At 40.5% G+C, this 13,523-nt stretch overlaps 2 protein-coding genes across 2 annotated transcripts in view; one reads left to right on the top strand and one right to left on the bottom strand.

Annotated features, from left to right (window-relative positions):
• The window catches only part of MED12L (mediator complex subunit 12L), a 336,181-nt gene that overhangs the window by 200,255 nt on the left and 122,403 nt on the right, over nt 1-13,523 (top strand). The window lies entirely within an intron of this gene.
• GPR87 (G protein-coupled receptor 87) lies at nt 483-6,295 on the bottom strand. The gene is made up of 2 exons (XM_047100063.1): nt 6,072-6,295; nt 483-1,601 (listed from the first exon to the last, which is right to left on the bottom strand). The coding sequence occupies exons 1-2, from the start codon at nt 6,103-6,105 to the stop codon at nt 559-561; spliced, it is 1,077 nt and encodes a 358-aa protein (XP_046956019.1). The 5' UTR covers nt 6,106-6,295; the 3' UTR covers nt 483-558.

Below are 13,523 nucleotides of genomic sequence, written 5' to 3' on the forward strand. Positions count from 1 at the left end.
ATACATTGCTTAAGAAATATAGTTAAATCTCTTCCCTCCTCCAGACTACACAGTTTTTTCTGATGTGCACGGACATTGATGAATACATTGAAGGGCGGATTGCCCGAGGTCCTACATATTCATAAATGGAAGGTCAGAGGGCCTAGCAATTAATACGCACTTAATTATATCAGACAAAAATGATCCCAAATCTTAAACCCTACAGCTACATAGAGTTATTTCCTTTCTGTGTTCTTTTATCTCAGAAGTGGCTTCCCAGCAGCAGTATTAGCTGGCAGTGCCCTGGCTTTGCCATGGCATTCTCTGCCTCTGCAGTCTGTTCCTGAAACCCCGAGTCATGAACCTGCCACTCAACTACACACCACCTCTCGCTTAGCTCACTTTTTGGCATGCCTTAATGTTTTTCTTAGTTTCAAATGATACCCAAGTGTCATATCATTTTAATTCTCTTTTATCTGTATTTTGATAGACTGAAGCAAGGATAATCAAAAGAAACATTTATTTACACTCTGTACACTTTGACTGCAAACAAGAGTAGGCCTCCTGACCCCTTAACTCCTACACATCTGTGTAATCATAATATATGCGGACTTCTGATCTTCTGACACTTTGCAGTGACCTGATGCTTTCGCTTCTGGTTCTGATGTTGGATTTTTTGAATAGCCTTCTTGAAAATGACCTACACATGAAAAAGTAAATGATTGGATCTAGGCACACATTGCACGCAGATAGGAAAAGTGTCATTTCTTTGCAGTAATACAGAATTTTGTGTGCAGATTCATCTAAAAGTCTGTCTAAGTGACTGAAAGTAAAAGGAATTCTGCACAAGTGATAGGGTAGAAAGCAGGTGAAGAACACTGCCACAACCACCCTTATGCTCTGGTTATGTTTCCGCTTTCGGCTTGACTGGCTTATGAATTGCTTGCTGGATTTATGGATGTACCTGGATATGGCTATGTAACATCCAATTAGAATCACCAGCACAGCCACAAATAAGCAGCTGTTGACATAAATGACTGCTTCGTGCCATTTGACTCCCAAGGGACTTTTAAGTTTCATGCAGTCATGAACATTTTCCTTGGTTAGTTGGCCATTTGTTAGAATGATGTTTGGCAAGGACAGAACAGCCATGATAACCCAAACACAAATAGATAAAACCTTAGTAAAGGTTATGCTATACATTCGAGAGTCCCCAAATGGCTTCACCACCTTCAGATAGCGATCAATGCTTATCAGCCCAAGAAATACGATGGAAGTATACATGTTCGCATAAAATAAAACTGAAGTGTATCTGCAGAGGATAAACTTGAAGTACCAAGGTCCAAATCCTGCATCATGCACTATTCGAAATGGAAATGTCAGTGTCATTATGAGGTCAGCAACCACTATGTTTTTTAGATAAAATATGAAGCTGGTTTTATTCCTAATGTGGAAGAAGATCCACACTGCTAGACCATTCAGCAAGATGCTTGCCACAAATATAATGAGGTAAAGCACAGGCAAGACAATAGTGTCAAATTCGTTGTTAACTGTGATGTTCCTTCCGGGTCCATCGCTCATGTTACTTGGTGCGTGACTCCCTTGGCTGTTCAGCTCATTATCTGTCGGAGAAGAGGGGAGACATCACGTCAGAGCTTAACATGTGTGCCCCACAGACTACTACTCTCCTTGATAGGCTACTGCTATTTGCTATTTTGGGCAAATTAAAATATGCCTTTGGCATTTTAAATAGTTACTTTAGTGCATTTTTAATGTTTTGAGTGGCCAGGGCATTAGTGGCCTCTCCCTCAAGTCCTCCCCACCCTCCCCCTGAACACATGCACACCCAGGTCCCTTGGGTAAAATGTTGTATTTCTGGTTCTTTATGCCAGTCTTTTGAAAATAAGGAGAAATCCACCAATGGCAGTTATTCTGATTTTTAATTTAGTGTTTGAAATCATTACAAACAGAATCAATAAAATCTGTTGGCAGAAAATTGGAATTTCCTCTAATGAAAATAAAATGGCTAACACTAGTTATTCTTTTAGGTTAGCCTTTGGCACACACTTTGAAATAACTTTTTAAAATCTCTCCCGGTGTTCAGCTGTTGAATCATCAGTAATTGAGAAACAATAAAACTAGTGGGTGATTTCTGAAGTTTTTGCCCTTGACTTTCTTACAGAATGTAAGAGCCTTTAGGGACCATTATTTGGAATAGAAACAAAAAGAAATTGTTGTTAATATAGAAGTTTCTTATCATGGAGAGCAACTTGCTAAAAATAGTTCTAGGCTGATACCTATTTTTATTTACAAGGCTACGCTATGCCTGTTGCACTTACATAACATTTCTAAACCTTTTACATTTTTGGAATTTTTAGTTCATGTTGTTAGAGGCCTATGCCGTACCACTCTATCGCATAATCAGTACCATGACGTATGAGAATCTTATTTACATGGCAGCCATGGAAATGGGCCTCTTGTGTCTCCTACTGTGAGGGGAGTGAAACCCATGGGTAGCCCTCACTCAGGGCTCTGAATCCACTCCTGTTTTCTTGCTGATGGACACTTCCCACAGGCTGCTTGAAGCCAGTAACTCCCCACAGGAAGGTTGCTAAGACAAGACTTTTCCTGGGACAGAAGAGTTCCTCTGACAAATGACTTTGGCTGAAAGCCTCATCATTCTGGTCAGAACTTTGGTCAAACTGCATTGAAGTTTGAATCTTCCCACTCATCCTCCTTGCTCCCCTGTCCTGCACAGTGGTCAGACCTGCATTTCAGTCTGTAATCCCTTGCAAGCATTTCCCCCAGTAAATCCCTTGGCCATCCATTATGTTTTGTCATCTGCCTTGTTTTCTGTCTTTTAAACCTGGACTAACACAATTTTCAAATGACCTGTTCAGATGTAAGGTTACAAGGAAGGTCATTACTGAGTTTTTACTTCTTTTTTTATTTTTTTATTTTTTTTATTTTTTTTTTTATAATTTTTTTTTTTTTACATTTATTTATTTTTGAGACAGAGAGAGACAGAGCATGAACGGGGGAGGGTCAGAGAGAGGGAGACACAGAATCTGAAACAGGCTCCAGGCTCTGAGCCGTCAGCACAGAGCCCGACGCGGGGCTCGAACTCACGGACAGCGAGATCATGACCTGAGCCGAAGTCGGCCGCTTAACCGACTGAGCCACCCAGGCGCCCCTTTACTTCTTATTAATAATGTTTATTATAATTACAGTTATGTTTTGGAATGATTTTGTTTTAGAGGTAATAGCATTAATTTTGGCCTCATTTCCCTACATGACAGGCAGTGTAGTGTGTACTTTAGTTCCCTTCTTTGAAGAAATATAACAGGGAAGATAGTTTTGATGATTATAATCCAAAAACAGGTTCTTAAATTGCTGCCTGGAATTTAAGTGTGGGCTCTTCCTGAGTAACCTTGTCCTCTTTCTAATTCTTTCCCTTTTATTCTCTGCTACAAGTGTTTTTAAAAACTGGTTTTCCAGGCTGAAATACCCTCACACAGGCTAGTAATTTATAGCTGGACTAGCCTGTTACAATGAGACCCACAGTATTATTAGGCTTTATAAGTTTAAAATGCCTGATTCAGCTGCCATCTATATTAACTGCTGCCAGTTTCAAATATTGTCTTGAACAGTATCTTTCAAGCCTATTTTGACTTAACCAAGTGTTAGAATCTTGGCTGTTTCTGCACCACAAGATCCCCATCAGCATCAATGTTATTAGAAGCTTTCTAAGATGTGCAATTTTACCTGGGTTAAGATAGTGCTTGAATTAATTTCTGCAATTAAACTATTAGCAGTCACTTTCATCTAACCCAGAATAGAACCCTGTGGGAAATGGAGAGAGGGCAAGTAAGTTTTAATCAAGGTAAGTGGTCCAGCAAAGGGACACAGACTGAAAGTGGTCAGCCGATGGCTCTGGCTTACAACAATTATGAATGGTTTTCAAAACCATTGTAAGTGCAAATAGAATGGTTCACAAACTGTAGCCATACTTGGCATGGATATTTCAGCCCTTAGTGTTGACTCACTGAATCTATTGTGCATATACACTGTGGACTGGGAAGACCCATACATCCCAGTGTTGGTTTGGGATTGTGTCTGCTCAGTATATCGTTATATTTTAAAGTTTTAGTTGTATGGACAAGCACTCTTATGAAATGATGATTTACTGATCAATTATGGTTATTGTTAAAGATGAAGTCTTAAATCAGAATGTCAAAAATAGTACTTAACAAACACTGTGTCTCTTAAATGACAGATACCAAGTGCGAGTGGCATTATTCCACAGTGGTTATGGTGGTTTTGTCAGTCTGGTGTTGAGCTTGTTGATTATGTCACCTCATAGTATTTACTTCCTTAGTTTATGTATAAGATTAACATTTTGGAATAATTTAATTCAGTAGGCTAGGCCTAGGCTTGGCTATTTCTTCATTTACAAATTCCACACTTATAATGCAGCTTAAACAGTAAGTTGTTAAACTTGTTATGAATTATTTTATGAAATAATATGGTAGTAGAAAGAAAAAATAATGGTTCTTTAGCAGGAAGAACCATCTGTGAGTTGCTCTGGAAGGCTCAAAACTTCATATAGAGTTTTGTCTGATTGATTTTTTTTTTTTTTTTAAAGAATTAAGTTTGTGTTCTTTTTTGCCAGCCACTCCCATTATTTCTTCTCTTATGTATCTTTGCCCCAGATTTTCCCAAAGCTGGTGAGTGTGCTCAGAAGCATTTCTGTGCACAGAGCTCACTCTCCGGAACAATGAACATTAAACGTGTGTGGCTCTCTTCACCCAGTTACTTTTATCATGTTGTTCTTCACCGTCAATAAAAAACTTGGCCAAGGTAGGGAACATTTTTAATGACAGGTAGCTTGGTGATTCAATTAAGAAAATTAGAAGGTGTTTTTACAGTGTAAAGGCTATTTTCTCACACACTCCTTGTTTACTAAGATGTTATTACCTGTATTATTTAGCTCAGAGCTTGATATAGAGTGATAATTGAGGGTGAGGATTCCTTTGTTATTTTCTCTCCTGCTCTTCCTTCTCCAACTCCTTTTAAATTAGATTAACAAAGACACTGACATAAGAACCCTGTTCCATAGTAAATTAACATTTTGTGCCAGCCTCTGTGAGAGTGGTATTGTAGTCCATGTGTTGACCACTGGGATGTGGCCGTTTTGGTGTGTGTGTGGGGGGGAGGGGGGCGTTGCGTGAAATGCACGGGGCTTGTGGCCATATATGGCATTCAGTGCTTATGGCTACTGTATCGGGCCAAGCAGATAAAGAGCACGTTTGTCCTTGCGGAAAGTCCCACTTGAAGCTGGTTTAGTTACTTCAACACTTTGTAAAGTGGAATAAACAGTAGCCATTTTGCTGGATCTCCCAAGAGTTAAATTCTCTGCAAACATCATTTCGAGGACAGTCTCTAGTGCTTAGTAGATGTTCGTTTACTGCATAACTTAAGTCATTAATTACAATTTGTCTCATTAATAGTGGTCACATGATGAATGATAGAGCGGTGAAGAATCTTGGTCCTTTTGCTTTTGGTATAGCTGCGTTATTGCTCATTGGGGTGTGTCACTCTTTGGCACAAAATGTGAAAGTATCAACAATATGTGACTGCTCTACCTGCCTGGTAGGAATGAAACACAGAAGTCATACAAATTATAGGGTGTCACTACCATGGCACAACTGCCCTTGTGCGGTCAACTGACCTTGTATGGTCATTGTCCAAATAGTTGCATTTTCTAAATAGGAGAGTAGGCACTTGTTGTCTTTGACCTCCTGGGAAGCGTTGGTGAACCTTAAACTATTACATCTGGAAAGTAACAGATACTTTAGTTTGGGTATAAAAATCTTCCCCAAATCATAACGTAATCTTTCTTGTCCTTTTTGAGATGGTCTGTGATTCTGTCCTGCCTGTTCACTGTTTTATATTTAATGAAAGGCCAGGCTAAATGTGGATTTATTCTGTTAATTGGTTCAGTAGCCAATAAAATTCCCAAAGTGTCACACAGTATAAATAACAGTTATTTATGAAAGAAGATTTTCTATGCGTTTTTTTCTACAGCTTACCTGGTAATTTTGCAAGTGTCAAGTTGAGCCCCATTCTTCAGTTGTGATGGACTGTAAGCAAAAATACGTGTCAGGAAACACTCGGGGATGACTGAGGGGAGGGTTCGGCATAGGCTATCCCTGGTTTGAGTCCTGGGCGGGGGAAAAGGGGGGGAAAAGTTAGGAAGGAATTTGAACACAGGAATTCTACCTTTTCTTTAAAAATACATGTATATGCCTTCACAATTCAGAAAAGGCATACTCTTTGGATATGAACAGCTGTGCCAAATGAGAGTTGCCTGCTTTTGTGTTCTGTTTTAGCCTGCCATGGAGCAAGGACCATTTCTGTGTATGTGGTCTATCTGAATGCCACTCTGTGGCCCTGGGAAAGCTACTAATGTCTCTGTGACTCAGTGTCTTCATCTCTGAAATTAGAATGATAATAATCATACTCCAAGATTGTAATAAGGACTACTTGAAATAGTTCATATAAGACATTTATCAGGACCTGGGTATAGGAATGCACTCAGAACGTGTTAGCTTATGTAGTCCTCTCCCTGTTTCTACCAAATCCCACCCCCCCACCCCCCGCACCTAACCTGAGCATATAATAAATGCATCTATGACAAGACTTACATGCAGTTGGAGATTATTAAAAAATTTTATAAAGATCTAGTGCTGATGTATGTAAGAGTGTTTTAGAAGCTCACATGTTTTCTTCTTCTTCTTTTTCTTCTTCTTTTTTTAAATCTTTCTTTAATTTGAGAGGGAGCATGTTTGGAAGAGGAGCAGAGAGAGGAGGAGAGAGAGAATCCCAAGCAGGCTCTGCACTGTCAGCAGAGAGCCCTATGTGGGGCTCGAACTCATGAACCATGAGATCATGACCTGACCTGAAATCAAGAGTCAGGTGCTTAACTGACTGAACCACCCTGGTACCCCTAAGCTCACATGCTTTCAAGTATCTATCCTATTCTTATCATTTCTGGGGTTCTAGTTCTGGGTTTACAGTAACCAGCTGTGAGACCTCTAGTAAGCCACCTGACCTTTCTGGAATTGCCCTGAAGGCCCTATAAAATCCCTTTTGGGACTGTAATTTGTGTGAGCTTCTATGTTTTCCTCAAACATAGAATTCCATTAAAAATTTAACATCATTGGAACGTTTGCCTCATAAGTCCCTGTATTTCTCTGTGACAATTCCATTCAATCTGAAAGTTTTGATTAGGAGTGAAGAATTAAATTGGGTTTGAGTGACGGGCGTGCGATTATGACTTAATACCTTAACTTTTCAGACCTTCAGATTCCATACATTTTTATAAAGATTAACTGAGATCAGGGTGCTTGGGTGGCTCAGTTGGTTAAGCGCCCAACTGTGGCTTGGTCATGATCTGTCTCACGGTTTGTGAGTTCGAGCCCCGCGTCAGGCTCTGGGCTAACAACTCAGAGCCTAGAGCGTGCTTCGGATTCTGTGTCTCCCCCTCTCTCTGTCTCTCCCATCCTCATGCTCTCTCTCTTGTCTCTCCATAATAAATAAACATTAAAATTAAAAAAAAAAAGATTAGCTGAGATCATATGTGCATGTAACATTAAATGCTAGAAAACGTTTCCCCCGGTTCTCCTTCAAGTAGCCCTGTGTTTTTTGGTTTCTCTGAAGTATTGATAAAAGCAGAAATCCTGGAAATTGATTTTGAAAAGTGTGCTGGTCAAGTCCCCCAATGTGTTTATGTTTTAAATGGTTTGCTACAGGGGAAGTCACACTGTTGCTCATGAAACCATGTGAGACTTTCTCTTTACTGATGTTGTTGATAGACTGTGCAGCTGCAGAGATCCCAAGTAACCTCATCCCCTTAAAAGTGCAAAGCAGATTTCTGGCTGGTGTAAGCACTTACAGTTGCTGAGTCAGCAGGGAAAGAGCACTTTGCAGGCAGAAGCGTATTGGAGAGTTTGGCAGCAAATGTTTCTTTATCTGTTACTTTGCCCTTTTCTGTTCCCTAGTATCTCGTGAACTTTGGGGGCTAGATTTGGTAGTAGATGGAAAAAACATTTCCCATATTGTTAGTGAACGCTCCCTCCACCAGAATCCTCTCTTTGTAAATTTAGACACCCTATCCATGTCTCGTGTCAAATCACTACATGGTGGGCACCAAAAAGGTTTTTTTTTTTTTTTTTTTTGGTTAACAGAGCATGGACAATGACTCGGGCTCTTAAGAGTCTTTCCTGTTTTGGTGTCAGTGTTGCAGGATTTTAAAGTAAGGCAAGAATGTGAAACTCCACTTTGTTTTTAATTATTAAAAATTACTCAAAAGAATGATTGAAGCAGTTTTCTGAACTTCATAATGATAACCCTTGGATTCAGTAAGCCTTTTTTTTTTTTTTCTGTTTTGGAATCAAGCTTCTGATGGAAACATTTCATGGAGTTTACCTGACAAACACCTCTTAATTTGTACATTTCTCTGTTCCCAAGTTACATGGTTTTCTTTCTCTAGGCTTCAAATATACTTTACTGAGTAACAAGAATTCCAATATGGCTTACCCATACTAGAAGAGGAGCTAATATGGGTGAGCCACACGCAACAGCGGGAGAGAAAGCAGAAAGCCATTAAGAAGGACCCAGAAAAGAGACTTGGGGAAAGTACTTATATATCACATTTCTGATAAAGGATTTGTATTCAGAGTGTGCAAAGAACTTTTACAACTTCTTAATAAGAAAACCAGTGAGAAAATAAATGATCTAAAGATTTGTGTAGATGTTTTCACCAAGAGCACACGAAAAGGTGTTCAACATCATTAGTCATTGGGGATATTTAAATAAAAACCTACAATGAGATGTTATTTCCTATCTGCCAGAGTGGCTGTAAATAAAAATGAGAAAATGAAGTGTTGCTAAGGACGTGGAAAAACAGAAACACTTCTGCATTGCTGGTGGGAAGTTAAAATGATGTGGCACTTTGAAAACAGTCTGATAGTTTCTTATAAAGGTAAAACTAAATTTATCATTCAGCCCAACAATTCCACACATATATATCTACCCAAGAGAAATGAAAACGTGCCTATGCAGACTCCTGTGGAAATATTTTGGTAGCATTGTTTCTAGTAGCTAAAAGTCAAATCAACCTAAATATCAACTGATGAATGATGGATAAACAAAATGTGGTATAGTCCTGCAGTGCAATATTACTTCACAACAAAAAGGAATGAAATGCAGCTATAATATTGACAAACCTCAAAAACATTTTGCCAGGTAGAGAAGCTAGATGTGAAAGACTACATAACATTTAGATGAAATGTCCAGAAAAAACAAATCTATAGAAGTGGAAAGATTAGTGTTTGCCTCAACGCTAGGGGTGGGAGTTGAGAATAACTGTGAGGATATGAGGGGTTTTATTGGGGGGAGGGGTGATAAAACTGGATTGTGGTGATGGTTTGCAAAACTCTAAATTTACTAAAAAGTATTGAATCATATGCTCAAAATTGATACAAATTATGGCATATAAATATCATCTCAAGTTAAAAAGGACAAAAGAGCACACAGAAAGGAAAAGTCCTACAAATAGGCTAGCAACTGACCAACACTACAGATGAGTTTTCAAGACCAAGAGAAACACATAACAGGTACATTCCCTATCTTCTGTTAAAGCAGGTGGTGAAATGCAAAGTACATTTAGCAAGAGTTGCATCTCTTGGAGTGTGTGAGGGGGGGCTGCTTAGCAATATATATGATTCATTCATGAATTTCCTCTTTTGGAACTGGGTCCCAGGGGCATCTGGATAGCTCAGTCAGTTAGGTGTCCAACTCTTGGTTTCAGCTCAGGTCCTGATCTCACTGTTTGTCGGTTTGAGCCCCGCATCAGATCAGGCTCTGTGCTGCCAATGAAGAGCTTGCCTGGGATTGATATTTTCTCTCTCTCTCTCTCTCTCTCTCTCTCTCTCTCTCTCTCTCTGTCTCTCTCTCTCTCTCTGTTTCTCTCCCTCTCCCTTCCCACCTGTTGTCTCTCTCTTTCTCTGTCTCCCTCTCCTGTGGTCTCTCTCTCTCTCTAAAAATGAATAAACAAACTTAAAAAGTACTATAAAAAACAAAATCTTTAGAATTGGACCCCAAATCCAGAGACCTTGGATATGGGTGATGATTTAGACTTCTGGGGAATCCATGCTTCCATTCTCTTAATTATTATTGAAATTATATAGAAGAGTTGGGTTTTAATTAGTTTCTGATAATATATTTGTGTTTTCTGGAATCTAATTTGTTTTTCAGTTATGGGAAATGAGATACTTTATCCTCCTGTACTGGCCTCTGAGAGTCTCCTCTCTCCTTCTCCATCTCCTTTATTACCATCTCTAAATAACGTGCTTTCCCGAATTTAGGCCATGGCTCCTCATTCTTTTATTTCCTTTTCTTCAGGAGTGCTCATGTCTACTCGGATGCTCAGCTATAACCTCTCTTCCCTGATCCCTCTTTTCCTTTCCCTAAACTTCAGTCCTTCGTGCACAATGGAATGTGCTATATGTGGATGTTCCTCATAGTCGACAACTCTGAACTTGAACTGTTTTCCCTTTCCTCCATGGAAACCACTTTTCCTTTTATCCCTGTTTCTGAATATTTGCTTCATCTCTTGGTCAAAGGAGTGCTTTACCCCTTACCTGGTCAGCCCCTTACTTGATCTTCCTGTTTGTCTTATTACATCTTTCCTTTGCTGTGAAGGAAAGCTGTTACAACCCCTACTCCCGAAGGCCCCTTCTAGAACAAGGCCCTCATAGTTTCATGTGTGGGTCGCTGTACTGACCTCCTGTCTGGTCTCTGCTCCTTTCCTCTCAAGTTTCTCCTGCTTCTTGTTGGCAGATTTTTTTTTTCTAAATAACCCAAGTAGCCATGCTTTTCTTTTGCTCTCTAAACTCGAGTTATTAAATGGTACGGAAATTCTTGCATTAGAGTTCCTAATCAGATAGAAGGCGTTATTTTTGTTGTTTTGAAGATCGTAGAGGGTGGAAGTTAAAAGAAGCTGGATTTTGATAATTAAGAGTTGCCAGTAAGCTTTGGGGATAAATTTCCCATAATGAATCTTTTGAATTATGGGTACAATAATGTTATCTGCTCTATAGCATCTTTAAGAGGTTAACTTAGAATATACATTTATAAATAAGTGCTTTATAAATGTTTTTGTTTGTGTTAAATGTTAGTTTTTATTTGTGTTATTTCTAGTAGTCCTTCCCTAAATGCAATTCAAAGATCATTTTCATTTGATTGGAAACTGTCAACCTTAACCAACCGTGGGGCGCCTGGGTGGCTCAGTAGGTTAAGCGTCTGAATCTTCATTTTGGCTCACATCATGATCTCGTGACTCCTGAGTTTGAGCCCCGCATTGGGCTCTGTGCTGACAGTGCACAGAACCTGCTTAGCATTCTCTCCCTCCTTCTCTCTGTAGGCCCCCTGCCCCCCAACTCATGCATGTGTGCACTCTCTCTCTCAAAAATAATTAACGTAAAAAACAAACACCCATTGCCCTTACTCCTAGCCAAGCACGGTGGCAGTGTGGTGGAGTGTGGGGTTTCAACTTCTGTTACCTTCCAACTTTCTGCCCCTCCATTTCCTCATGAAAAACACGAATATGAGGATATGTCCACGAAGGGATGACCGCCAGGTTAAAATGAGAATATTTATGACCACCTGGCACCATTGCACAGGGTAGGAGCCGTCTTGCTGGTTCCTGTTGTGTAGCATAGGGACACAATAGAATTTATCTGGTGATTGATAGGTTGGACACAAAGTGAACCATGTTCTTGTCACCTTGTTGATGCTGATAGTGTTATGTGGTTTGTGGTCCCAGCCCTTTGATCTCTTTGCTCAGCGAGCTTGCCCTTTAAGTTGTGTCTGAGCCTCATCTGACTGCTGTGTGCACATAAACTGCAGGGCTGCTGTGCGTCCTTGGCATGTCCCGGCGCCTGCAGGGTGTTGCAATGAGGGCTGCTTCAGCGGTAGTAATGGCTTGGTTCCAGGACCTTGTTCACGGGCGGGAATCCTGTTGTGCCACCTCCTGCTCCCCCAGCTGAAAGCTGATGAAACCACTCAAGAATGTGATGTCTGATGTAGGCCCAAGCTTCACAGCCATTCCTGAGGTTAGATGGTATCGATGCTTAGAGGCCTGGTTTTTGTTGTTGTTGTTGTGTTTCTTTTTTTTTTTTTTCTTTTTTTAACCATCCATTGATATCCTCCTTTGACTGAGGAGGTGGTGGAATGAGGGTGGTGGAAAAGGACTACTGTGTTCTCAGTGTCTCCTTTATTTTAGACCTTGGACCAGTTGCTTGATGTCTCGTACAATCCTCAGAGCAGTCCCATGACCTAGGTGCTTCGTTCCCTTTCCTTCCCCCAGGTGGGATGATCTGAGGTTCAGACTCGTTAATTAACCTGCCCTGACTCACATGGCGAGTAATGGGTAGAGTCAGGATTCATCCCAGATCTGATAGAAGCTGAAGCTGGAGTTCTATTATACTGGCCCAGAATAAAAATGAAGAACGATTCTGGAGCCTCATTTTGGAGGACAGGAAATAGAGGGGGGGGGGCACAGGGCAGAGGGGGCGTTTGTTTTCTCCCGTCCAGCTGGTGAAGGAACTGCTAATCTTCTGAACTGGAGATCTAGTTTTGTTTGGCCTGAACAATGTTGAAAACACCAGGAAATTGCATATAAGAACTCAGGTTTGGATCCTACTTTCAAGAATAAGATATGCAAACACTGAGCACAAGTAATCCAGCAGCATCAGCTGCCTCTTCCCGATGGGCAGTGTGCACACCAGTTTGCCAGCTCCCAGCATTTTCTATTGGCATCCTGGGTGTCCTCACTTGGGAGTGTTAACTGTCTGATCCTATAGATATTTGGTTTTATAACCTTTGGTTTGTCATTTAATCTTACATGACTACATTTGATTGATATGGATCAAGAAGTGTTCTATTTAGGTTTATAAATGTATTTTTCTTCTTCCTCTGCTCCTTGCCTATGGACTCCTAATTTTTCTTGCTTTGAGGACCATTGCAGAGTATTCTTTCCAAATGATTTTCCTGGTACCTCTTAGCGATTCAGAAAAATAGTGTCAGGAGATCTTACTTAGTTCACACTTGAGAATTATTAACGGTCACAATTGAGCTTTTCTCTGTGTTCAGCCCTGTGCTGGGGTCTTTAAGCAAAAACCCTGCTGGTTATTATTAAACTGTTTTTCTTGGAGGGAGAACTGAGATTCTGGGTCCCAAGGAAGGAAAGGTTATAAATGGTGGTGTAGAGGCTTGAACCCAGGCGTGTTAGATGTCTCTCTCCTGTTTCCCTGAAAGGGTAATGGGGGGACCAGGGGAAGTATTAGCATCCTGGACTGGTGAACTGCTACCTTAGGCACATAGCCTTGTAGTTAGAATTCACTGTGTTAGACCTCAGCCTGGTTGGTGAGCCCCTTGTGCCCAGCTTGGGGGAACCCCTGCCTCAGCAGAAAGAGCCA

Source organism: Lynx rufus, unplaced genomic scaffold (genome assembly GCF_022079265.1).
Source record: "Lynx rufus isolate CCGP_SWC_20201006 ecotype Redwood Valley unplaced genomic scaffold, mLynRuf1.p SCAF_5, whole genome shotgun sequence".
Classification (NCBI taxonomy): Eukaryota; Metazoa; Chordata; class Mammalia; order Carnivora; family Felidae; genus Lynx; species Lynx rufus.

Bases quoted from the DNA above. Each gene is read 5' to 3' on its own strand.
- GPR87 (XM_047100063.1), bottom strand. From the start codon at position 6,105: ATGGGGCTCAACTTGACACTTGCAAAATTACCAG. The intron at 1,602-6,071 runs GTAAGCTGTAGA...CTTCTCCGACAG, and splicing joins GACACTTGCAAAATTACCAG to ATAATGAGCTGAACAGCCAA.